The 23,933-nt window shown below is 36.5% G+C and overlaps 1 protein-coding gene across 2 annotated transcripts; it reads right to left on the bottom strand.

Moving 5' to 3' along the window:
- Nucleotides 1-756: 756 nt before the first annotated feature.
- On the bottom strand, nt 757-19,830 carry IFI44L (interferon induced protein 44 like). 2 transcript variants are annotated; one of them, XM_062191610.1, is made up of 8 exons: nt 19,696-19,830; nt 12,388-12,878; nt 11,774-11,822; nt 10,838-11,036; nt 5,804-5,956; nt 3,646-3,817; nt 2,331-2,431; nt 757-2,054 (listed from the first exon to the last, which is right to left on the bottom strand). In XM_062191610.1, the coding sequence occupies exons 2-8, from the start codon at nt 12,866-12,868 to the stop codon at nt 1,845-1,847; spliced, it is 1,365 nt and encodes a 454-aa protein (XP_062047594.1). In that variant the 5' UTR covers nt 12,869-12,878; nt 19,696-19,830; the 3' UTR covers nt 757-1,844. The 2 variants fall into 2 exon arrangements, with proteins under 2 accessions (XP_062047594.1, XP_062047595.1); XM_062191611.1 differs by lacking the exon at nt 12,388-12,878 and having other exon boundaries at nt 19,696-19,827.
- Between the last annotated feature and the right edge of the window lie 4,103 nt (nt 19,831-23,933).

The raw sequence follows: 23,933 nt of genomic DNA, 5'->3' as shown, positions 1-23,933 counted from the left end.
TATGGGATATCAGCACTGCAGATGGTATCTTAATGCTATGCCACAGTGCAGGCCCCTAATTTCTGTAAATTATATGTTAGATTCTTTCTTGGCCTTGACTTTCAAGGATCCACTCCAAAAGAGCAGAAGCCTGAGCATTGTTTCTGATTGGTTTGGGTTTAATTTGTTTTCACTCCTTGGTTTAAAAAATCTTAGTCCTCAAGAAGACAACGAGAGTGATTCAGGGAAATAAGGGGGAAAACATGCATGAGGGTACTTTAAAATGTCTGTAGAAAAGCATTTAAAAATAAATTGATTTTATCATGAAAAGTTTAAATCTATGCATAGTTTTATCAAAATCTATTTTCCTGAACTTTTTGAAGACCCCTCATATGCATTGATTTCAAAATAAACATCTTTTAACTCCATTTTCCCATACGTTTTGTAAAATACCCTCATACATTTTTATTTAAAAGAAGCTGGAACGAGGTAAGCATGGCATGGTAGATTAAGCCTCTACTTCCAAGAGGCAGGGCCCCAGGTTCTTGAGTCATCACTTACTATCTTCCAGGGTGCACACTAGCAAGACCTTGTATTCAGAAGCAGAGATAGGAAATGAATATAGTAACTCTGATATGGGATGCAAGTGTCCCAAGCAATGTCTTCAGTGTGACACCAAATGTCTGCCCCAACCTTTTCATCGACTTGCACTAGTAACTTTCTTTGTTCATTCCAACCTGGAGACATGGCTAGGATGGTTTGGAATTCCATGAATGAAAAGCAGGCATGGGATTATTAGAGAAACTTTATTTTTTTTTATGGAAATACAATGTCAAGTTGTTAAGAAATATCCTTCTCACTTAAAATCATTTATATTTACTTCCAAAGGTAAGTAAAACACTCTCTCTTATTTACTTCTGTTTCCTCAGCTCAGTATTTCATCCACTCCCTTTCACATGGAGAAAAACATAGTCACTGTTGCCATTCCAAAGAGAGCGGGAGAGAAGAATAATGGCATATGTGTGTACTCTTTAGCAGGCAGTGCGCTAATTTCTGTTATTACAAAGATGAGTAGAATCTAAATCCTTTGTCTCAAAGAATTTATAATCTATTTAGGAAAGTAGATGCTATATCATCATTACATAATCATTATTTAATCTGGTTAGTCCTTACATACATTGCTATATAGAAGAGAAAGTAAAGTGATAGTTAATTTGCATGAGGAAGTTTAGAAACATGTCACAGAAACTAAATGGTAAGGAGTGCAGTGTATATAGGGCGGGCTGTGGCAGAGCATATTCGAAGGGTTGCCTTTGGAGCTTAAGGAATGATTAGCCATAGAAGGCCCCATCAGTTAGAGGCTGTCAAGGAGGCAGAAGATGAACAATAGTAGATTCTGAATGAGGATTCTAAACAGATGGATTCTTGTTTTTAAAAAAGATTTTGTTTATTTATTTGAGAGGTAGAGTTACAGACAGTGAGAGGTAGAAATAGAGAGAAGGTCCTCCCTCCGCTGGTTCACTCCACAGATGGCTGCAACGGCCGTAGCTGCGCCCATCTGAAGCCAGGATCCAGGTGCCTCCTCTCGGTCTCCCATGCAGGTGCAGGGGACCGAGGACCTGGGCCATTCTCCATTGCTTTCCCAAGCCATAGCAACAACACATGCCAGTCCAGCTTTGGGCCAAGTGTCAGAATCAAGGCAAACAATAGCACTTAGAGAACTAGTTAAGTTTTGCAAATTTATCAGACAACAAACAACAATAGAAATGAAGCACATATCCTAACATAGCTGTCAGGATGATACAGAAAGATGGGTTCCAGCCACCCAACCAAGACGTAGCTTAGGCTGCTTCGAAAGACATTGGTTACTGATGAGCAGAACAGAAAGGAGTCGAATTACTGGTGTCCTCTTCTGGCAAATCCTCCAAGAAGTCATCTGTCACCCGCAGCATCTGCCTCAGTGCGGAGAGAACCAGAATGTCTTCCTCCGGGTCTGACTCCCACTTGGAAGTATGATTTCCAATGATCAAGATATTAAAAATAGGAATGCCTAGGATTTTGTTGACATTCATTACCTGTGCAAAAATGCATTTAAGACATGTAAGTCATATTTGAAAATTGACTGCATTGTAAATAAAACTCAAGAAAAAAAGGGCTTCAAAAATTATCTTCAGTACATACATATAATTCAAATATTTATCATTTTAAGTTGGGACATACATTTGAATTAACAGAACAATTTATATAATTTTTATTCATCTGTGACTATTTTGTAATAGCACACATATACATATGTAGACTATGATTTTGATAGTTTACAATAGAATCTGATTACAAACAGCATCCCCTACCTGTTTTTGAGAAGTTGTAGATTTATTCACATTTAAAAAATTGACCTCAAGAACTTCATCATAATTATTCACTTTTGTAAGCAAGACTACATGTGCTATACCTATATAAAAATAAATAAATTATATCATAAATAATAAGGGGACAGCCAAGAAACTATATAACATGAAAACAATTCTCTGTGAAGTGATCCCACATTTGACAGCATGAATTATTCTCAATAATTCTCAATATGTAGCCTGAAGTTTTTGTAATGAAAAAATGATCTTTTTCTTCCAACATGAGAAGTCTCTTTTAAATAAAAGCAAATTTGAACATAATTCTGATAATCTGATAGAGATCCCGAGGCTTCCAAAACTACAATTAATGCTCCCTGTGCTGCCACTGCACCACGCAGATCATCTGATTTGGGTTTTGCCCTTAAATAAGTGTGATGAAACACCACTGGGAGAGGAGGAAGTCTTCCTACATTGTGATCCCATTATATCTGGACCATTGGAAGAAGGGGCACAGGAGTGACGATCCAAGGGTAGTTGGCCATTCTACCCCTGCTCTCATACTTCTCACCCTAGCAGAGATTTGGTGCTATTATGCATTACTCTTCCTAGGCATTGCTGCCAGTTTCTTTGGTGAAGGGATAGGTGTTGGTCATCCCAGGGAAATGGGAAAGAGGTAAGCCATAGCTTAAAAAGGTCCTTCTGTCCTCTTACAAAAATTGATTGACTTTACTAAATGATTGCCTTTAGTGTGATCTCTTCATTTAAGTCCCAGACAAATAACTAGCAAAGTTGTCCAATTAACACCTCTGGTATGTGCTCGCTTCGGCAGCACATATACTAAAATTGGAACACCTCCAGTAGAGTGCAGTTCTCAACTGAAACACATAATTTCTTTTTCAATCTCTGTTCCAATGCATTTATTCTCTTTCAAGCTTAGTGCAATGTCCTCTTAGAGGTCCTAAGTAAACAGTTACCAACATTACCTGTTGTCATTCAACATGATGTGTAGCCACCTACATGCTGTTGAAAACTCATTTCAAATCTTAGCACTTCTCTAAGTGTTATTCAAAATCTACCATAATTTTAAAGCTATTAAATGTTTGTATTCGCTTATACACTTAGCATTCAGTGTTCATTATGCAGGAGCTTGATTTGAAGCAAAGCAGCCGGGACACAAACTGGCACGCATATGGGATGCCCAGCATCACAGGCAGATAAGTTATTCACTATGCAACAATGTCACCCCTCTTAACTCTCTATGAAACTTCCTGTGAATATATAATTATCCCCCCCAATTGACAAGTACAACAAGACTTACCACAATTTAATACTTCTTTGTGAATTTGTTTCAGCTTTGCCACCATTGTAGAGGAGAGGTTGTCAATAGAGTTGATGTCTAAGACATAAGCCACACAGTGAATCCTGTCCTTCAGTGATGGAGATTTGATATAGGTAGGATGCTTGGATGTAATTGGTTTGCAGGGATCAAACTGTTATAGAAATATGAGACGACATTCATAATTCACAGAGTCTCTGCTTAAGTTTTTAATACACAATTCATGCTTCAAACATTACCACAACTAACCTCTAACCTAAAACTTTCCATTCTGCCCCCAGTGAGTCTTTTCCCAGATTGTCTAGTAGTAACTTTTTTTTTTTTTTATTTAGACAGGCAGAGTGGACAGTGAGAAAGAGAGACAGAGAGAAAGGTCTTCCTTTTTGCCGTTGGTTCACCCTCCAATGGCCGCTGCGACCGGCGCATCTCGCTGATCCGAAGCCAGGAGCCAGGTGCTTCTCCTGGTCTCCCATGCGGGTGCAGGGCCCAAGCACTTGGGCCATCTTCCACTGCCTTCCGGGGCCATAGCAGAGAGCTGGCCCGGAAGAGGGGTAACCGGGATAGAATCCAGCGCCCCAACCGGGACTAGAACCCAGTGTGCCGGCGCCGCAAGGCGGAGGATTAGCCTGTTAAGCCACAGCGCCGGCCTAGTAGTAATTTTCCATGAGAACTTTCCACTGTGATAATAATGCCATCATTATGTAATGATCATATGATCATAATGCCTCCTACAGGAAAACAATTTCATTGCTTTGTTAAAAATAATTTTCCACTGTAATTATTACAAATGCAAAGGATGCTTTTTTAAAAAAGCTAATGTAATAACTCCCAGTCTTCAGAAATAAATAGCACTTTTGCATGCTTAAGACACCTCTTTAAGCATTTTGTATGACTAGAAGAAATGGTGGATAGAAGGAAAAGAGAAGAGGGGAGAAGGAGAGAGAGCGTGTGAGAGAAATATATTGAAAATGGCATTTAAACAAACATACTGTTATTTCTTTTAATTTTGCAAAGGAAAATGAACAAAAGAAATACCAACTCTTTAAGTTAGTATCTCTTTACCACAGGACAATAATCTTTTGAATATTGATAAAATAGATTGTAAAATATAGTGAATTTGGAAAGGTATGATTTTAACTACATACTGTAATGCCACATTAAGCATGCTGACCCTTTGCTATGAAGCAAAAGTTGTAGTATTCTCATAGTTTCTACCACTTCTCCTATTTCTGTTCCTCCTCCTTTTATCCATGACTTGATTGAGGGTCCCTTGAGCAGGAGGATTGTGTTGTTATTTAACAATCTTAATAACTGGCACAAAATAAGTTTTCAATACATGATTTTTAGATGAATAAGTGTATATATACGGAAGATTTCCAAAAAAGACACAGTTGGGAAACAAAGGAAGTCACTGTTTGTAAATTAGGGATACTTCTACAAATAATATATTTATTATTACTATCTAATATATATCTATATACTATCTAATATACTATCTAATATATACTATCTATACTATCTATTATAGTATACTATCTAATATATATCTATACATATATAAATAAATATCTAAAAGAATGCTGACAATAATGGTTAACTCTTAATACTTAGAGTGTTTCATCTCATTAAACCTCAGCCATCCTATGAGATGTTTACTATTAATACCCATATTTCATACTTTAAAATAAGAGAGAAAAAATAAGCAAATAACATGTTTATGGGTACACAGTTAATTAATGGCAGAGCTCACCTTTGGATCTAGGTACTTAGCAATGAATTCTAGCACTCATGGTATCACATTTCAACAGAAAGTGGATAACGGTTCCAATATTTTGTCTATGTTTTGAAAATGGCAAGAGGTTAACCTACTGCTTTCTTGTTAGTTTGCATCACTGCAAAGATCAACAATATCTCCATGGCTTTTTCCTGAATGGAAATAATCCATCCTTTTGATTTTGTTTCTCAATAGAAACGGACAACAGTCACTCTACTTTTCTCACATGAATACTTAAATCACTCAAAGTAGTTAATTAATATTGGAAAAACATTATGACAGCGGAAATTTCCTTGTGGGGTAAAAATTCAATAAAAATTAATGATTAAAATGATGTAAAATGTGTTGGAGCTGAAGAACTCTTACTTGATATCTGTCTGGTACGCAGCCTTTTAAGATGTGGGGTATGTCGTCCACACATAGTCCTCCTCCTTCTGAATCATGCAGTCCCATTGTGTCACACAACATAAATGGCAAATATTGCCTATGTTCTCCATCTTTAATAGAATATATCCTATACTGTAAAAAATACAGAAAGAGATAGATAAGTAGACATAGATCAAATATTAAAGTTCATTTTTTAACCAGCATTCAGTATATGACAATAGGGAGAAGAGACACTGTTTGTTTTAACACCATTGTCAAAAAAACCATTTTGGTCTCTGGAAGGAATCATTTAGATTCTTGAAAATTACTGAGAATAAAAAAGATATGCTATTTATATGTACTGCATCTATTGATACTGAACATATTAGAAATTAAACCTCCAAATGATTTAAATGTTTCTTTCAGTAGGCACATAAAATCGTATGTGCTTACTGTTTCCAGTGATGTTTTGAATACATACATTTGGGAATCACTAAATCTAGGTAGCTGATACATAAGCTACTGCAGTTTTTTGGGGAGAAAAATTTATATACAGTTTCTATTGTTTTTCTAGAATAAAATATATAACTAACTATAATCACTGTGTTCTACAACAATTCTCATAAACTTGTTCCTTCTAACTGAAACCTCTTCCCCAACCACCCTAGTCCCTGGTAACCAGCATTTTACTCTCCACTTCTATGAGACAAAAATTTTTAGATTCCAAATATGAGTGAGATAATGCAGAATTCCTATTTTTAGGCCTAGCAAAATGTTTTCTAGGCTCATCAACGCTGCTTGATGCAAATGATAGAATTTTCTTCTTATCCCTGAATAATATTTCATTATATATAAATGCTATATTTTCTTTATCCATTTAACTGTTGATTGACACTTGAGCTTATTCCATATTCTGTTACTGTGAATAATTCTGCAGTCATCTGGAAGTATAGATAAATGTTTGCCACACTGCTCTCATTTCCTTTGGATATATAGCCAGTAATAGGATTGAAGAATCATATGGTTCTAGATTTTTTTTTAACAACTCCACATTCTTTTACATAATAGTGGTACTAGTTTATACTCCTACCAACAATGCACAAGGTTTAGCTTTTTTCCACACCCTTGCCAACATTTGTTATCCTAGGTGCTTCTGATAGTGGTTATTCCAACAAATGTGAAATAATATCTCATTACATCTGTAATTAGCACTGCCCTAGTGATTTAAGATGTTAGCATTTTTACACATACCTACAGGACATTTGTGTCTATTTTTGAGAAATGTCTATTTAAGTTCTCTTCTCCAATTTTTAACAGATTGTCTGTTTTCTTGCCTTTTTTAAAAAAAGATTTATTTATTAATTTGTTTTGAAAGTCAGAGTTAAAGAGAGAGACACACACACACAGAGATATTCTATCTACTGGCTCACTGCCCAGGTAGTCCCAAGGGCCAGGGCTGAGCAAGGCTAAAGCCAGGAGCCAGGAGCTTCATCTGGGTCTCCCACATCAGTGGCAGGGGCCCATACACGTGGGTCATCTCCCACTGCTCTCTATAGGTCATCAACAGGGAGCTGGACAGGAAAGGGAACAGCTGGGCCATGAGTCAGTGCCCAGATGGATACTAGTCTCACAAGCAGCAGCTTTACCCACTCTGCCACAGTTGTGGTTCCTTTTTTCTTGCTGTTGAGTTTGTTGTATTTTTTGGATATTAAACCTTCATCAGGTACTAATATTCTCGAAAGAGAAAGTAACAGAAAGAGAGAGAGAGAGAGAAATTTTCCAGCTCCTGGTTCACACACCAAAGAACCACAAAGGCCAGGGTAGGGCCAGACCAAAGCCAGAACTCCATCTGGTTCTCCTGTGTTGGTGGCAAGGCTTGGTACTTAAGCCATCCTGTACTGCTTTTCCAGGTAATTTAACAGAGAGCTAGATCAGAAGCAGAGCAACCAGGCCTCAAACCAATGCTCCAGTACAGGTTTAATTTCTAATATGTTGAATGCTGAGGTTACAAGTGATGATTGAACTCACTGAACCACAGTGCAATGCCTGTGTTTGTGTTTTAAGCTAAGTTAAAATTTTAAAGTAAAAAAATTAATTTTTAACCTTTACAAAGGAAAAATTTTTCAATAAGTTTGGATTAGCTTATTATTGGAATTTTAAAAATAAATTTAGTGTATCTGAAGTTTGCCGTGTTGGCCAACATTGGGTATAGCATGTTAATCTTAGCCTGAGACACTTTCAACCCACATTAGTACCCATTCAATCTTGGCTGCTCCACTTCTGATCCAGCTCCCTGATTATGTGCCTCAGAAAGCGGCAAAAAATGACCCAAGTGTTCAGGGCCCTGCCATACATTTAGGAGACCTGGATGGAGTTCAGGGTTCTTGACTTCAGCCAAGCCCAATCCAAGCTGCTGTGGTCATTTTGGTAGTGAACCAACAGATGGAAGATATTCTCTCTCTCTCTCTCTCTCTCTCTCTCTATATATATATATATATATATATATATATTAATATATATATCTCCCCCCCTTTCTCTGTAACTCTGCCCTTCAAATAAATTGATTAATTAAAAAAACAGTATACAGTGCTTAGAAAGTTTACAATTGTTTGTAATAAATTTCTAGGCCTTAACTTTTACTCACCGTTCACTCTCTGACTCATCAGGGCAACTTAGAGTTCTGCAAGGTCTGTTTAGGTTGAGTGACTACCATTTATAGGTATGCAACTTATCTTTTATACTGTATCTTTATAATACCTTTTCTAGGTTGGATATGTTTAAATACATGAATACTTAATATCCTGTATAATCACCTATAATATTCAGTAAATAACATGCTGTGATGATGTACAGCCTGGGAGCAACAGGCTATACTAAATCACCTAAGCATGTATTAAGCTATCTAGGTTTCTGTAAATATACTCTATGGTTTTCACACTTATGAAGAAATCATCTAACAATATATTTCTCAAAACATATCCTCATTTTTAAGTGATGCATAAATATATAAAGAAAATTTAGTCTCAGACACATGTGTTATAGAAAAAGGATGTAATATTTTATAGAACACTTTTATTTAATAAATATAAATTTCCAAAGTACAACCCTCCCACCTGAAAACCATCCCATCTCCTACTCACTCTCCCATTCCATTCTTCATTAAGATTCATTTTTAATATCTTTATATACAGAAGATCAACTCTATACTAAGTAAAGATTTCAACAGTTTACATCCACACAGATACACAAAGTATAAAGTACCGTTTGAAGACTAATTTTACTCGAACTGGCATCCATATGGGATGCCAGCAATGCAGGCGACGGCTTTGCCTGGTATGCCACAGCGCCGGCACTCACCTATACATTTACTAGTTTTACTAGTTTATTCTCATAGTACAACACACCAAGGACAGAGGTCCTACATGGGGAGCAAGTGCACAGTGACTCCTGTTGTTGATTTAATAATTGACACTCTTGTTTATGGCATCAGTAATCACCCTAGGCTCTTGTCATGAGTTGCCAAGGCTACAGAAGCCTCTTGAGTTCACAAACTCGACCTTATTTAGACAAGGCCATAATCAAAGTGGAAGTTCTCTCCACCCTTTAGAGAAAGGTACCTCATTCTTTGATGGCCCCTTCTTTCCACCAGGATCTCACTCACACAGCTCTTTCATTTATGTCATATTAGGATGTAATATTTAATAGCTTTCAGATAATTGCATATATTCTTACTAATAATAAACCAAAGCTGAACAGGTGATTTCTTAAATGTTAATTGCAATGTGAAATCTATGACATTAAAACTAAATCATTGATCTGGGGCCAGCGTTGTGGCATAGTGGTTTGGTTAAGGCTTCGCCTGCAATGCCAGCTTCCCATATCAATATCAGCTGGAGTTCTGGCTGCTTCATTTCCTATCCAGTTCCCTGCTAATGTACCTGGGAGAGCACTGAGAACACGGCCCAAGTGCTTGGGCCCCTGCTACCTACGTCAGAGATCCAGATGGAGTTCCAGGCACCTGGACTTGACCTGACCCAGCCCTAGCTGTAGTGGTCATTTGGGGAGTAAGCCAGTGCATGAAAGCTTTCTCTCTGTCACACACATTCTCTCTCTTAGTTTTTCTCTCTCATTCTCTCCTTTTTTTTCTTTCTGTGTATATGTGTCTGTCTGTCTGTCTGTAACTCTGCCTTTCAAATAAACATATCTTTAAACAAAAAAGAAAATGTTGGTTATTGAATGTGACATAAAGACTAAAACGCACCATTACCACCTTTTCAGTATGCCAAATTTTCATTGACAATACACAGCATATTCCCCATCATAGAGCAACATTAAGATACAGTAATTATAGAAAAAGATTGATTTGAATTGTTGTATTATTCTCTATTTTTATTTCATTGTGTGATAAAATTGACAAGCATATACCAGGGGACATTTCTAGATAAATATTGCACTCTAGTTTATGTATCAATTAGAGCATGAATAGGTAAACATGTATTAGTACGTATTTCCTTAATATATGTTGGCAAATAAGATAGCTGTTGCAATAGTACAGATAGATTTATCCTTCAAATATTGATCCACAAAAATAAATTATTGTTTTATTGCAATTTCTTACATAAAGGTCTTACATAATGCAAAATTATGATATAATTCTCATTACTGTATTATAAAGAACAGAAAACTATTTCATCCAGGTAAAATCATATGGTCATGTGTAAAAATGGACACCAAATACAATGGACAAAGATTTCCACAGTTTTTAAAATTTTGTTGTTTTTTACAAGAATACCAAAGAACTCTTAGGCAACTGCTTCTTGCATTCATAAAAATTAAAAGCTTCTATGGATAATATTACTCAAAGGAGGTGATTCTGATTCTACCTTACTCCCTTTTACATTAGACTTAGTATTTAATTGGTTATAAATTTAGAGGTGTCATATATTCTGAGAGAAAATGATGAGGAAATGAAAAAAAAACCCTATAATCACAATCTATAAAACAAAATCCTCAAGGAAAACTGAAAAAACTTACCTGTTCAGTAATACTGGTGGTACCATCAGACCCCACAATGGCTTGCTGAGTTGGATGGCCTCTGAAAACAGACTTCACTGAATTGAAAAAACTGGATTTTCCAGATCCAATGGGACCCAACAACAGTATACGAATTTCCGAAACCAAGTCTGCATAAGGTTTGTAGGCCCTGAGATCTGATAGGAGCTTATTTCTGTACCTGTTAAAATGAAGTAGTTCAATAGAAAGAAAAGCACACTTAATCTGGAGTGGCTGCTTCTTCCATGTAAGGGTATGTTTTAATTATTTATTTGTTATCTTGAAGAACTCATCTTCTATAATATGGTTTTAAATGTCTAAAGTTACATATTTCTGCTTAAAGAAAATTCATTTATCCATATATGACTATAATCAAACATTAACCAGCAACCAAACCACCATTAGTTTATTAGCCTTAGAACACATAAATTTAATATATCAATAACAGTGCAGATGAATTATTATTTTTATTAAAATATTGTATTAAAAAGAAATTAAAATATATGCAGCATAAAAATCTATAAATTGGGGAGAGGGCTCTATTTTTCTAATATTATCAAAGTTCCTCAAAAACAATATTCTTAATGCAGATATTCAAAGGAATTTTCTGAAAGGGTTATATAAACTTTACTTGGAAAACTTTGTATCCAAGAAATCCAAAGTAAAACACAAAGTCAAATTGGTCAGTTGTCATCAAATAGATTTTTAAAGTTTCACAGTGCATAATGGTTCTCTTACTATTGTTCTAAGCTACCTGTTTGATGTCAATAACATTTTATTTTATGTTAATAAAACTTTAATTAATTGTTACTATTCCAAATTATACAATGTTTATCTTTCTCACTATTTCATTTTCAGCACCCTTTATACAATTATTCTAAATAAAATGATTAATAGATTGTCCAAGATCTCACTTACTGTGTGGCTTCTGTTATCCTCATTGGGTAGTCTCGATTATCCTTGATTCCTGTGGATAATAAACAGCATGAGTTTTTAAACCTGTCTAGGCAAAGGTGGCCAAATCTATCTTATATAAAGGCCATTGAGTCTTCTTGCATTACAAATGGCAAAGTTGTTCAGTTAGAAGTTGGAATTGAGAGGATAAGAGGAGGAAGAAAAATTATCCTCTCTGTATATTAAGTCTATCTGGAAACTCTCAAATAACTATGCTTGTAGCTCTTGAGGTTGATCCTTAGGTCATGTGTGAAAACAGACCAGCTTCGCTCTTCTCTCTCTCTGCTCTCTCTCTCTCTCGCTCTCGCTCTTTCTCTCACTCTCGCCATTTCTTTCTCCTGTGTCTCTGCCTCCACATATACAATCTCAATTTGCTTTTCTCAAAGCAGCCTACACTTTCTGGGTGACATCTTGTAACTTTTATGTTCCTTGGATTCCATTTAAGAGTTTATCTGAGTGTATCAACTGGCATGAAATCTGATTGCTTCTCTCAATTTTCCTGGTTTTGAAGATCAATTACAATCTATAAAACATAAAAATTAGAATATGAATGCAGAATCCAGGGTTATTTAACATACCTTCAACTCGAAAAACTTCACATTCTGAATAGCTATTTCTACCATAACATCTTAATCTTAATTTAGAATTTAATTCACAACTTAGAAAAATGCTTCTTTTTTTCAAATTTACGGAGAAAATAACTTCATCATGTGAAAAAAAACTCATTTCTTCAGGAGTAATTTTTAGTACTGTATTTAAAAGTAAAGTTGGCATTTCAATTATGTTTTCTTGTCCTCGCAATGTAAACCAGATGAAAGAATGTGGCTTTCCGGTTTGTTCATGTGGCTCAGGATAACACCCAAGCATTAAAACACCAACAATAGAATTACTAAAATAAATCATCGTTATAGTTGGTTCTTCACGAGTGCATCTCTGAAACATATCGCTCATGCTATATCCATGAACACTAGACTTGTAAAGAAGACTCAAGGACACATTTCCAAGTTGGTTTTTCAGGCATCTTTCTTCATCCCAGGTCAGTTTCGTTGTCACTGGCATTTTCCTCTATCTAAGGAAAAACAATCACCGGAAGTGAGGCTAGTAAAACATAGTGCTTAAAGTAATTTCTTTCTATTTTGTGTATTTTTTCTCTGATCCAAATAAAACACACTACTTAAATTATAAGACATGATAAAAATTATAAATTGGAATATAATAAAGGTATAAAATAGGTCATTTAAAAATGGCACATATCAATAAATTTTAACACTGCTTAATAAGGTAAATATCAGACTAAATAAAGAATAAAGAAAAAGAAGCTAGAAGCTAGAATAGTAGTTAACAAATTTTCTAAATGAATTTATGTTATGTTTGGAGACTATATAGGCTAAGCCACAACTACATGTTTGCCACTATAATGAAAAATCAGTCACAGCCAATATGCTTTTTTTAAAATATTTATTTATTTATTTATTTATTTATTTATTTATTTGAAAGAGTTACACAAAAGAGAGAAGGAGAGGAAGAGAGAGACATAGGTCTTCCACCTGCTGGTTCAATCCCCAATTGACCACAACAGCCGGAGTTGCACTGATCCGAAGCCAGGAGCCAGGAGCTTCTTCCAGGTCTCCCATGTGGGTGCAGGGGCTAAAGGCCTTGGGCCATCTTCTACTGCTTTCCCAGGCCACAGCAGAGAGCTGGATCAGAAGTGGAAGAGCCGAAACTCAAACCGGAGCCCATATGGGATGCTGGCACTGTAGGCAGCAGCTTTACCCACTACCCCATAGCACCAGCTGCAACCAATATGCTTTGTGATTGAATGTAATTTCTCCACCAGGATTCATATGTTTTGGTCATAATCCTCAGTGTGGCAACGTTAAGAGATGGAACATTTAAGAAGTGATATTTAGAGGAAAGTCCTTAGGTAAATTGGGAGCATGCCCTCAAAAGGGATTTAGGTACTTTTCATGGGGCCATGCTAAGTTCTAAACAAGACAGTTATAAAGTCCTGGACCTGACCTCATCCAGCGTTTCTGGCTTGTTTAGTGATGTGATCTGTTCTTCACACATGCACTCACACAAAGACGCACCCTGCTACAATGTAATGCAGCCAAGAAGGCTCTCTTCAGAGCTGAGCTGGTGCTGGTGCCACACCTTTGAATGCCCAGAACTTTGAGCTAAATAAACCTCTGTTTTCCACAGTTTTAATCCACCTCAGGTACCTAATGGTGGTGGCAAAAAAGGGCTACCATAATTTATAAAGAATTGAAGAAGTCTATGTTGCAGTAAAACATTGTTTACAAGGATAGATAACGGACACACAAGCCAGAGTTTCACATCCCATGAATCAGAAGACAAACATGAGGAATTTATACACAAATAGTTCATCAAAGTTGAAAATGAAGACACACAAAATCTGAACAAACTGATCATAAGTAGTAAGATTGAGTTGGAAAAAAAATTTCCCAACAAGAAAACTCCCAGGACTACATAGTGTAATTGTTGAATTCTACCAAACTTCTATAGAGAACTAACACCAATTCTTCTTAAACTATTCCCGAAGAAATTGAAAGAGAAAGAACTGTCAAACTCATTCTAAGAAACAGGTATTAAACTGATACCAAAGTGAGACAAGGAAACAACTAAAAGGGAAAATTAGAGCTCAATGACATATAAGGGTATGTCACAACACTTATGGAAAATGGAATTCAAGGATAATGCACATTTTCAAGCACATTTGGAAAGTTCTTCTTAGATGCAAAAATTTTCAAACAAATGCCAGCCAGTTGAATCCAACAGTTCATCAGAAGGATCGTTCACCACCATCAAGTGGCAGTTATCCCAGGGATACAGGGATGATTCAACATACACATATCAATAAATGTAATGCAACATCAATAGTATGAAGGATAAGAACCAAATGAGCATATCAACAGATGCCAAAGATATATCCTATGAAAATCAAGATCTTTCATGAAGAAATTAACAATAGAAGGAATGCCACAACGTCATTCAGGCTATATACAACAAACCCACGGCCAACATCATATTACATGGGGAAAAGCATATAATAGTTTCATAGATCTGGGACCAAACAAGAATGTCTTCCCTTACTGCTCTTATTCAACGTAGTACTGAAATTCTTAGGCAGAGCCAATAGGCAACGGAAAGAAAGAAAAGACATGTGAATGACAAAAAAAAAAAAAAAGTTCAACTATTCCCACTTGCAGATGACATGATTTTATATATAAAGAAACCAAGAGGGGCTGAGGTTGTGGTGTAGTGGGTAAAGCCGCCACCTATGATACAAGCATCTAATATGGGTGCTTTGTGTCTCAGCTGCTCATCTTCCCATCTGGCTCACTGCTGATGGTCTTGGAAAAGCAGCAGAAGATGGTCCAAGTGCTTGGGCACCTGCACCCAAGTGGGAGATTTAGATGAAGCTCCTAGTTCCTCGCTTCAGCCTGGCCCATCCCTAGCCATTCCAGCCACTGGGGAGTGAAACAGTGGGTGTAATACCTCTCTGTCACTAACATCTATGGGGTACCACAAAAACAGTTCTGTGGTGGAGGTTTCCCACAATAAATGCCTGTAACAACAACAAAAACCAATATCAAATAAATAGCATAATATTATACCTCATAATATTTTACAAATAATATTAAAAATACAGATATTATAAAAAAAGAAACCCAAAGTTATCAGATGGAAGAAATTAAGGATCAGAGCAGAAATAAATTAAACAGGGATTAGAAAAACAATTTGAGGGGCCAGCACTGTGATGTAGAGGGTAAAGCTGCTGCCTGCAGTGCTGGCATCCCTTATGGGAGCTGGTTTGAGTTCCGGCTACTCCATTTTCAATTCAGCCCTCTGCCATGGCCTGGGAAAGCAGTAGAAGATGGCACAACACCTGCACCCACATGGGAAGACTCCGAGGAAGCTCCTGGCTCCTGGCTTCGGATCAGCCCAGCTCTGGCAGTTGTGGCCAACTGGGGAGTGAACCAGCGGATGGAAGACCTCTCTCTCTGCCTCTCCTTCTCTCTCTGTGTAACTCTGGATTTCAAGTAAATAAATAAAATCTTTTAAAAAAAGAAAAAAAGAGGCCAGCACCGTGGCTCACTAGGCTAATCCTCCACCTGCGGGGCCTGCACACTGGGTTCTAGTCCCGGTCGGGGCGCCTGATTCTGTCCCGGTCACTCCTTTTCCTTTCCAGCTCTCTGCTGTGGCCCAGGAGTGCAGTGGAGGATGGCCCAAGTGCTTGGGCCCTGCACCCGCATGGGAGACCAGGAGAAGCACCTGGCTCCTGGCTTCAGATCAGCACGATGCGCCGGCCACAGCGGCCATTGGAAGGTGAACCAATGGCAAAAAGGAAGACCTTTTTCTCTGTCTCTCTCTCTCACTGTCCACTCTACCTGTCAAAAAACAAAACAAAACAAACAACAACAACAACAATAACAAAAACATTTGAAAAAGATCAACTAAACCAAGAATTGGTTTTTTGGAAAGATAAAGTTGATAAACCCTTATCTAGACTAAAAAGACAGAAATAAATACAATGATAAAATAAAGATGATACATTACAACCAAATCACAGAAATTAAAATTTTGTAAAAACTATTCACAAAAACTCACTAGGTAACCTAACGAAAATGAACAAATTCCTAGAAATATATAAATTATCAATACTGGATCATGAAAAAAGTAGAAAGTCTGAATAGTCAGAAATCAGGTAAGGAAGGGTGGTATGTAGCATAGCCATGAAGACATTACTTGGGATTCTGTGCTCAGTACTAGAATCCCAGTTCCACTTCTGATTCCAGGTTCCTGCTAATGTGCACCCTGGGATGCAGTAGGTGATAATTCAAGGACTTCATTGCCTGTCACTTATACAGAAGATCTAGAATGAATTCTGAGCTCCTGGCTTCAGCTTGGCCCAGCCCCAGCTGTTGCAGTCATTTGAGGAGTGAATCAACAGACAGATCTATCTCACCTGTCTTTCTCTGACTCTTTCGCACTGTCTCTGTGCCTTTCAGATTAAGAAGTGAAAAATAAATAAATTGCTTTTTGAAAAAATAGGGAAATCGTATAAATTCCCGCTGTGGCACAGCGGGTAAAGCCGCCGCCTGCAGGGTTCAAATCCTGGCTGCTCCACTTCCTATCCAGCTCTCTGCTATGGTCTGGGAAAGCAGTAGAAGATGGCCCAAGTCCTTGGGCCCCTGCACCCACGAGGGAAGACCCTGAGGAAACTGGCTCCTGGCTTCAGATTGGCACAGCTCCAGCCATTGCAGCCAACTGGGGAGTGAACCAGCAGATGGAAGACCTCTCTCTCTGCCTCTCCTTCTATCTCTGTGTAACTCTGACTTTCAAATAAATAAATAAATCTTAAAAAAAATAAAAGGTCTCTCAGTGAAGTAAAACCCAGGACTAGATGTTTCACACTGAATTCTATCTAATATTTGAATAGTAAATAATTCTAATCCTTCTCAAAATCTTCCCAAAAACAGAATTTAAGAGAATACCTCCAAAATCATTTTATGAGTCCCGCTTATCCTAATAACTACTGTCAGACCAAATACAAGGAATGGTGATTAGTGAATATCCCTAATGAAGATACAGATTTTCATAATAAAATACTAGCAAGCTGAATATACCAACAGAAATTCATATTCATAGTGAATATAAATTATGACCAGGTAACATTTGTCCCAGGAACATAAGAATTCTTCAGAATACACAAATTAATAAAATGGCATACTATATTAAGAGAATAAAGAACAAAACCGAACAATCATTTCAAAGGAGTGGAAAAAAGCATTGCACAAAATTCAACACTCATTCTCATAAAAACTCTCAACAATCTAGGTATAAAAGGAATGTACCTCAATATAAAAAGCCACATAAAATATCTGATATATAACACTACACCGAACTGTGAAAAGTGGAAAGACTTTGCCCTACAGTCAAGAAAAAGACAAGAAGGTTCATTCTCATCACTTGGATTTGATATAGCACTGGAAGTCTCAACCAAAGCAATTATGGAAGAAAAAGAAATAATAGACATCCAAACAGGAAAAGAAGAAACAAAATTACATCTGTTTGTTAATGACAGGATCTTATATACAGAAAACCCTGACAACTACCAAAAAACTGCCAGAACTATGATCAAATTCAGTAATGTTTCAGGATATAAAAATATATAAAATCCATTGAGTTTTTGTACACTAGCAATAAATTACCCCCACAATAAATTAGGTAAACAATACCATTTATGTACTCCAAAGTATTTTATTTTTACGCTAATATAAGTATATTTAAATAAAAAGTGAAAGACCTACACTGAAAACAATACGTTAATGAAATTGAACACACAACTATGAAGACATTCTGTGCTAATAGATTACAAATATCATTTTAATTGCAAGAATATTGAAAATATATCCTTTTAGCAATATCAAAATATATATCATTATTTCTTATAGCAACCATGTTATACAATAGATCTCAAAAACATACTCCTTCTGTTTAATTAAAATTTTGTATCCTTTGGTCAATATCTCCCTATTGCCCATGTCCCCTAACCCCTAACCTCTATTAACCAGCATTCTACATTTTTTAAAAATTATTTTATATATACATGAAGTCTTTATATACCTTTTTTCCTCATTTAACATAATGCCTCTCTGTTCATCCATGTTATTGTAAATCATCGGATTCCTTTCTTCTTAATTGCGGATTAATATTTCATTGTGTCAATATTACCCCATTTTCTTCATCCATTCATCTGTCAACGTGCACTCAAGTTGATGCTACTGTGGGTTATTCTAAATAATCATGCAGCTATCTCCCTTACTTACTTCAGTTCTTTTGGATATTTGCCCAATACTGGGATTGGTGATTCATGTGGTCATTTTGGTTTTAGAGTTTAGAGTCTTTCATAAAGAATACACTAATTTACATTTCTACCAACAGTATGCAAGGGTCCTCTTTTCTTCATAGTTGCTTCAGCATTTAACCTTAATCTTTTATAATAACATTTTTAAATGTGTGAGATGATATCTCACTGTGATTTTAATTTGCATTTCCCTGAATTTAGTCATGTTGGACATTTTTTTCATAAACCTGAGGTCCATTTATATGTCTTCTTTTGAGAAGTGTCAATTCAGATCTCTTGCCTATTTCATAACCACATTATTTGTTTTTTCTATTGAATTGTGTGAGTTTCTTACTTGTTTTTCACTCAGATGGGCACTTTTTGGAGAAAAGTATGCTCATACTAACAAGTGTCTGTAATGACATGTGAAAATTGAGAATACAAATTTTGGAATATCTATGCAGTAAAATACTAGGTTAATAGTAGAAAAGACTGAACTAGAACTACTGTATTAACATGAATAAAGCTCAAATAATTCATTCTTAATGAAAAACAAGTTGAAAATAAGTCACTTAATATAATAGATTTACATAAAATGTTACACATAAATACTCTTGATTGTATTTATATACACACACATATATACAATAAAATAAAAACAAGCATGACAATAAAGTCTGCAGAGTGTTTCCCTCTGAGAAGGAAAGACAGAAAAGAAGAGAACCAAACCACTTCCCTTTTATGTATTAGGCTCTGTTTCTAAAGAAAAAACATCCATTCTAATTAAATAAAACAAATCATCGACAAACCTGATAAACCTGTTTGAGATTAGAGTTCAGTTTTTTTTTTTCTGTATAGTTATCCATGTGTGAAATTTTCATTAAAATAAATGAGCAAAAGAAAGAAAGAAATATGACCATTAGCAACCATTTCAATGCTCTTTTTTTCCAAGAAATGAAAGCCAGCTATTTTCTTCACACATGGTTAGGGAACTGGATAGCGGAGAGTCACTTACCTGTTTGTAACAGCTAGATCAGACTCAAACAGCGAATTCCCAGTTTTGTCAGAGTTGTAAAACAGCCACAGTTTGGAGACAGGATTCTTGAGAGATCCTATCTTTGAGGGCTCAAGAAAGGAAAGGAAACTGAAACTCATTCAGAGGAAAACACGCCCACTGCCATGCAGTTTCTTTTTCCTCACTAGAGAGACAAAGAGAAAAAAAAAATCTTGCTGTACACAGAAAAAAAATAAATAAAATAATTGATCCCTTGTGCAACCTCCAGGTAGGCATGCCTGAAATGCTAATGACTAATTAAAATATTACAGTAAAACTACTAATAGCTGATATTTTTTGTGCATGTAACCATGTACTTGGCACTGTATAACTACGTGCATTTTTCTAATTTATGCTCAGAACAACTTCATACAGGAAATATGATTCTGTCTAATGGTTTGTTTATTAAGAAAAACAAATCTATTGTAAATAAAGCAAATCATAATTCTATGTCACAAGTAAAAATTAAGCTTAAAGACATTAAGTTTGTACTAATTAATTTAGTTAGAATAGTGTAGTTGGTTGGTATTCAAAAGCAAATCTGTCTGCACTGTCCTGGAAAAAACATAGGATGACTCAATTTGAACTGAACTCATGAGGCCTTGCATCAAATAAATGATCTAACAATGGATAAATTAAGGGCCTGCAAAAATAAGAACAAACCAAACCCCAAAGTAGTAAAAGGAAAGAATAAAAACTATAGAAGAAATAAATAATATTGAAATCAAAGTAACAATACAAAAGATAAGTGAAATGAAGACCCTTTTTTTAAATTTTTTTTTTTTCTTTCCCACTTGCTAGAGGAAGATATCCTTATTCCTAACAGTATGCAATGCCTTACTGAATTGTGCTTATTCTTTCTTTCTTTTTTTTTTATTAAACTTTTATTTAATGAATATAAATTTCCAAAGTATAGCTTATGGGTTACAATGGCTTCCCCCCTCCCATAACTTCCCTCCCGCCCGCAACCCTCCCCCCTCCCGCTCCCTCTCCCCTTCCATTCATGTAAAGATTCATTTTCAATTCTCTTTGTATACAGAAGATCAGTTTAGTATATACTAGGTAAAGATTTCAACATTTTGCCCATATAGCAACATCAAGTGAAAAAACTACCATTGGATTACTAATTATAGCATTAATTAGCAATGTACAGCACATTAAAGACAGAGATCCTACATAATTTTTTTTTTCAAAATAATTAATTTTCTATGCCATTTCCATTTTAACACCAGGTTGTTTTGTTTTTTTTTTTTTTTTCATTTCCAATTCTCTTTATATACAGAAGATCACTTCAGTATATAATTAGCAAAGACCTCATCAGTCTGCGCCCACACAGAAACGCAAAGTATAAAAATACTCTTTCAGTACCAGTCCTAGCATCACTTGGCTTTAGACGACACATTAGGGACAGATCCCGCATGGGGTGTAAGTACACAGTGACTCCTGTTGCTGACTTAACAATTTGACACTCCTGTTCATGGCGTCAGTAATCTCCCTGGGCTCTAGTCATGAGTTGCCAGGGCTATGGAAGCCTTTAGATTTCGCTGACTTTGATATTGTTCCGATAGGGTCATAGTCAAAGTGGAGGTTCTCTCCTCCCTTCGGAGAAGGGTACCTCCTTCTTTGAAGGCCCCGTTCTTTCCACTGGGATCTCATTCACAGAGATCATTCATTTAGGTCTTTTTTTTTTTTTTCCATGATATCTTGGCTTTCCATGCCTGCTATACTCTCATGGGCTCTTCAGCCAGATCTGAATGCCTTGAGGGCTGATTCTGAGGCCGGAGTGCTGTCTAGGACATCTGCCATCCTATGAGTCTGCTGTGTATCCCACTTCCCATGTTGGATCTTTCTCTCCCTTTTTGATTCTATCAGTTAGTATTAGCAGATACTTGTCTTGTTTGTGTGATCTCTTTGACTCTTAGACCTATCGGAGCTATCAATTGTGAGCTGAAATTGATTACTTGGACTAGTGCGATGGCATTGGTACATGCCATCTTGATGGAATTGTGTTGGAATCCCCTGCACATTTCTGACTCCACCATTTGCGGCCAGTCCGATTGAGCATGTTCCTAATTGTTCATTTCCTCCCTCTCTTTTTCCACTCTTAGATTTAACAGGGATCACTTTTCAGTTAAAATTTAAACACCTGAGAATAATTGTGTATTAATTACTGAGTTCAACCAATAGTACTAGAACAACAACAACAACAACAAATACTAAAAAGGATAGAGTATTACATTGTACATCTAAAGTAAGGACAGGAGCTGATCAGTTCATTGTTGCTTATAGTGTCCATTTCACTTAACAGGTTTTCTCTTTGGCGCTCAGTTGTCACCGATCAGGGAAAACAAATGATATTTCTCTCTTTGGGACTGGCTCAATTCACTCAGCATGATGTTTTCCAGATTGCTCCATCTTGTTGCAAATGACTGGGTTTCATTGTTTCTTACTGCTGTATAGTATTCTATGGAGTACATGTCCCATAATTTCTTTATCCAGTCTACTGTTGATGGGCATTTGGGTTGGTTCCAGGTCTTAGCTATTGTGAATTGAGCTGCAATAAACATTAATGTGCAGATGTCTTTTTTATTTGCCAAATTAAATTCCTTTGGGTAAATTCCAAGGAGTGGGATGGCTGGGTTGTATGGTAGGGTTATGTTCAGGTTTCTGAGGAATCTCCAGACAGACTTCCATAGTGGCTTAACCAGTTTGCATTCCCACCAACAGTGGGTTAGTGTCCCTTTTTCCCCACATCCTCTCCAGCATCTGTTGTTGGTAGATTTCTGAATGTGAGCCATTCTCACCGGGGTGAGATGGAACCTCATTGTGGTTTTGATTTGCATTTCTCTGATTGCTAGTGATCTTGAACATTTTTTCATGTGTCTGTTGGCCATTTGGATTTCCTCTTTCGAAAAATGTCTATTGAGGTCCTTGGCCCATCTCTTAAGTGGGTTGTTTGTTTTGTTGTTGTGGATTTTCTTGATTTCTTTGTAGATTCTGGTTATCAATCCTTTATCTGTAGTATAGTTTGCGAATATTTTTTCCCATTCTGTTGGTTGCCTCTTCACTTTCCTGACTGTTTCTTTTGAAGTACAGAAACTTCTCAATTTGATGCAATCCCAAATGTTAATTTTGGTTTTGACTGCCTGTGCTGTTGGAGTATTTTCCAGGAAGTCTTTGCCTGTGCCTATATCTTGCAGGGTTTCTCCAATGCTCTCTAATAATTTGATGGTTTCGGGTCGTAGATTTAAGTCTTTAATCCATGTTGAGTGAATTTTTGTGTAAGGTGAAAGGTATGGGTCTTGCTTTAAGCTTCTGCACATTGAAATCCAATTTTCCCAGCACCATTTATTGAATAGACTGTCCTTATTCCAGGGATTAGATTTGGATCTTTGGTCAAATATAAGTTGGCTGTAGATGTTTGGATTGATTTCTGGTGTTTCTATTCTGTTCCATTGGTCTATCCATCTGTTTCTGTACCAGTACCATGCTGTTTTGATAACAACTGCCCTGTAGTATGTCCTGAAATCAGGTATTGTGATGCCTCCGGCTTTGTTTTTGTTGTACAGGATTGCTTTGGCTATTCGAGGTCTTCTGTGTCTCCATATGAATTTCAGCATCATTTTTTCCAGATCTGAGAAGAAGGTCTTCGGGATCTTGATGGGTATTGCATTGAATGTATAAATTGCTTTTGGGAGGATAGACATTTTGATGATATTGATTCTTCCAATCCATGAGCATGGAAGATTTCTCCATTTTTTGGTATCCTCTTCTATTTCTTTCTGTAAGGTTTTGTAGTTTTCATCATAGAGATCTTTAACGTCCTTGGTTAAGTTTATTCCAAGGTATTTGATTGTTTTTGTAGCTATTGTGAATGGGATTGATTTTAGAAGTTCTTCCTCAGCCGTGGCATTGCCTGTGTATACAAAGGCTGTTGATTTTTGTGCATTGATTTTATATCCTGCTACTTTGCCAAACTCTTCGATGAGTTCCAGCAGTCTCTTAGTAGAGTTCTTTGGGTCCCCTAAATAAAGAATCATATCATCTGCAAAGAGGGATAGTTTGAGTTCGTCCTTCCCGATTTGTATCCCTTTAATTTCTTTTTCTTGCCTAATAGCTCTGGCCAAAACTTCCAGAACTATATTGAATAGCAGTGGTGAGAGAGGGCATCCCTGTCTGGTACCAGATTTCAGTGGAAA

Source organism: Lepus europaeus, chromosome 5 (assembly GCF_033115175.1).
Source record: "Lepus europaeus isolate LE1 chromosome 5, mLepTim1.pri, whole genome shotgun sequence".
NCBI classification, from domain to species: Eukaryota; Metazoa; Chordata; class Mammalia; order Lagomorpha; family Leporidae; genus Lepus; species Lepus europaeus.
Note: the sequence above shows the minus strand (reverse complement) of the source record. Positions and strands in the feature narration are given on the sequence as shown.

Bases quoted from the DNA above. Each gene is read 5' to 3' on its own strand.
- IFI44L (XM_062191610.1), bottom strand. From the start codon at position 12,868: ATGCCAGTGACAACGAAACTGACCTGGGATGAAGAAAGATGCCTGAAA. The intron at 11,823-12,387 runs GTATGTTAAATA...TATTATCCACAG, and splicing joins TGAAGTTTTTCGAGTTGAAG to GAATCAAGGATAATCGAGAC. The intron at 2,055-2,330 runs GTAGGGGATGCT...ATTTTTGCACAG, and splicing joins CTACAACTTCTCAAAAACAG to GTAATGAATGTCAACAAAAT.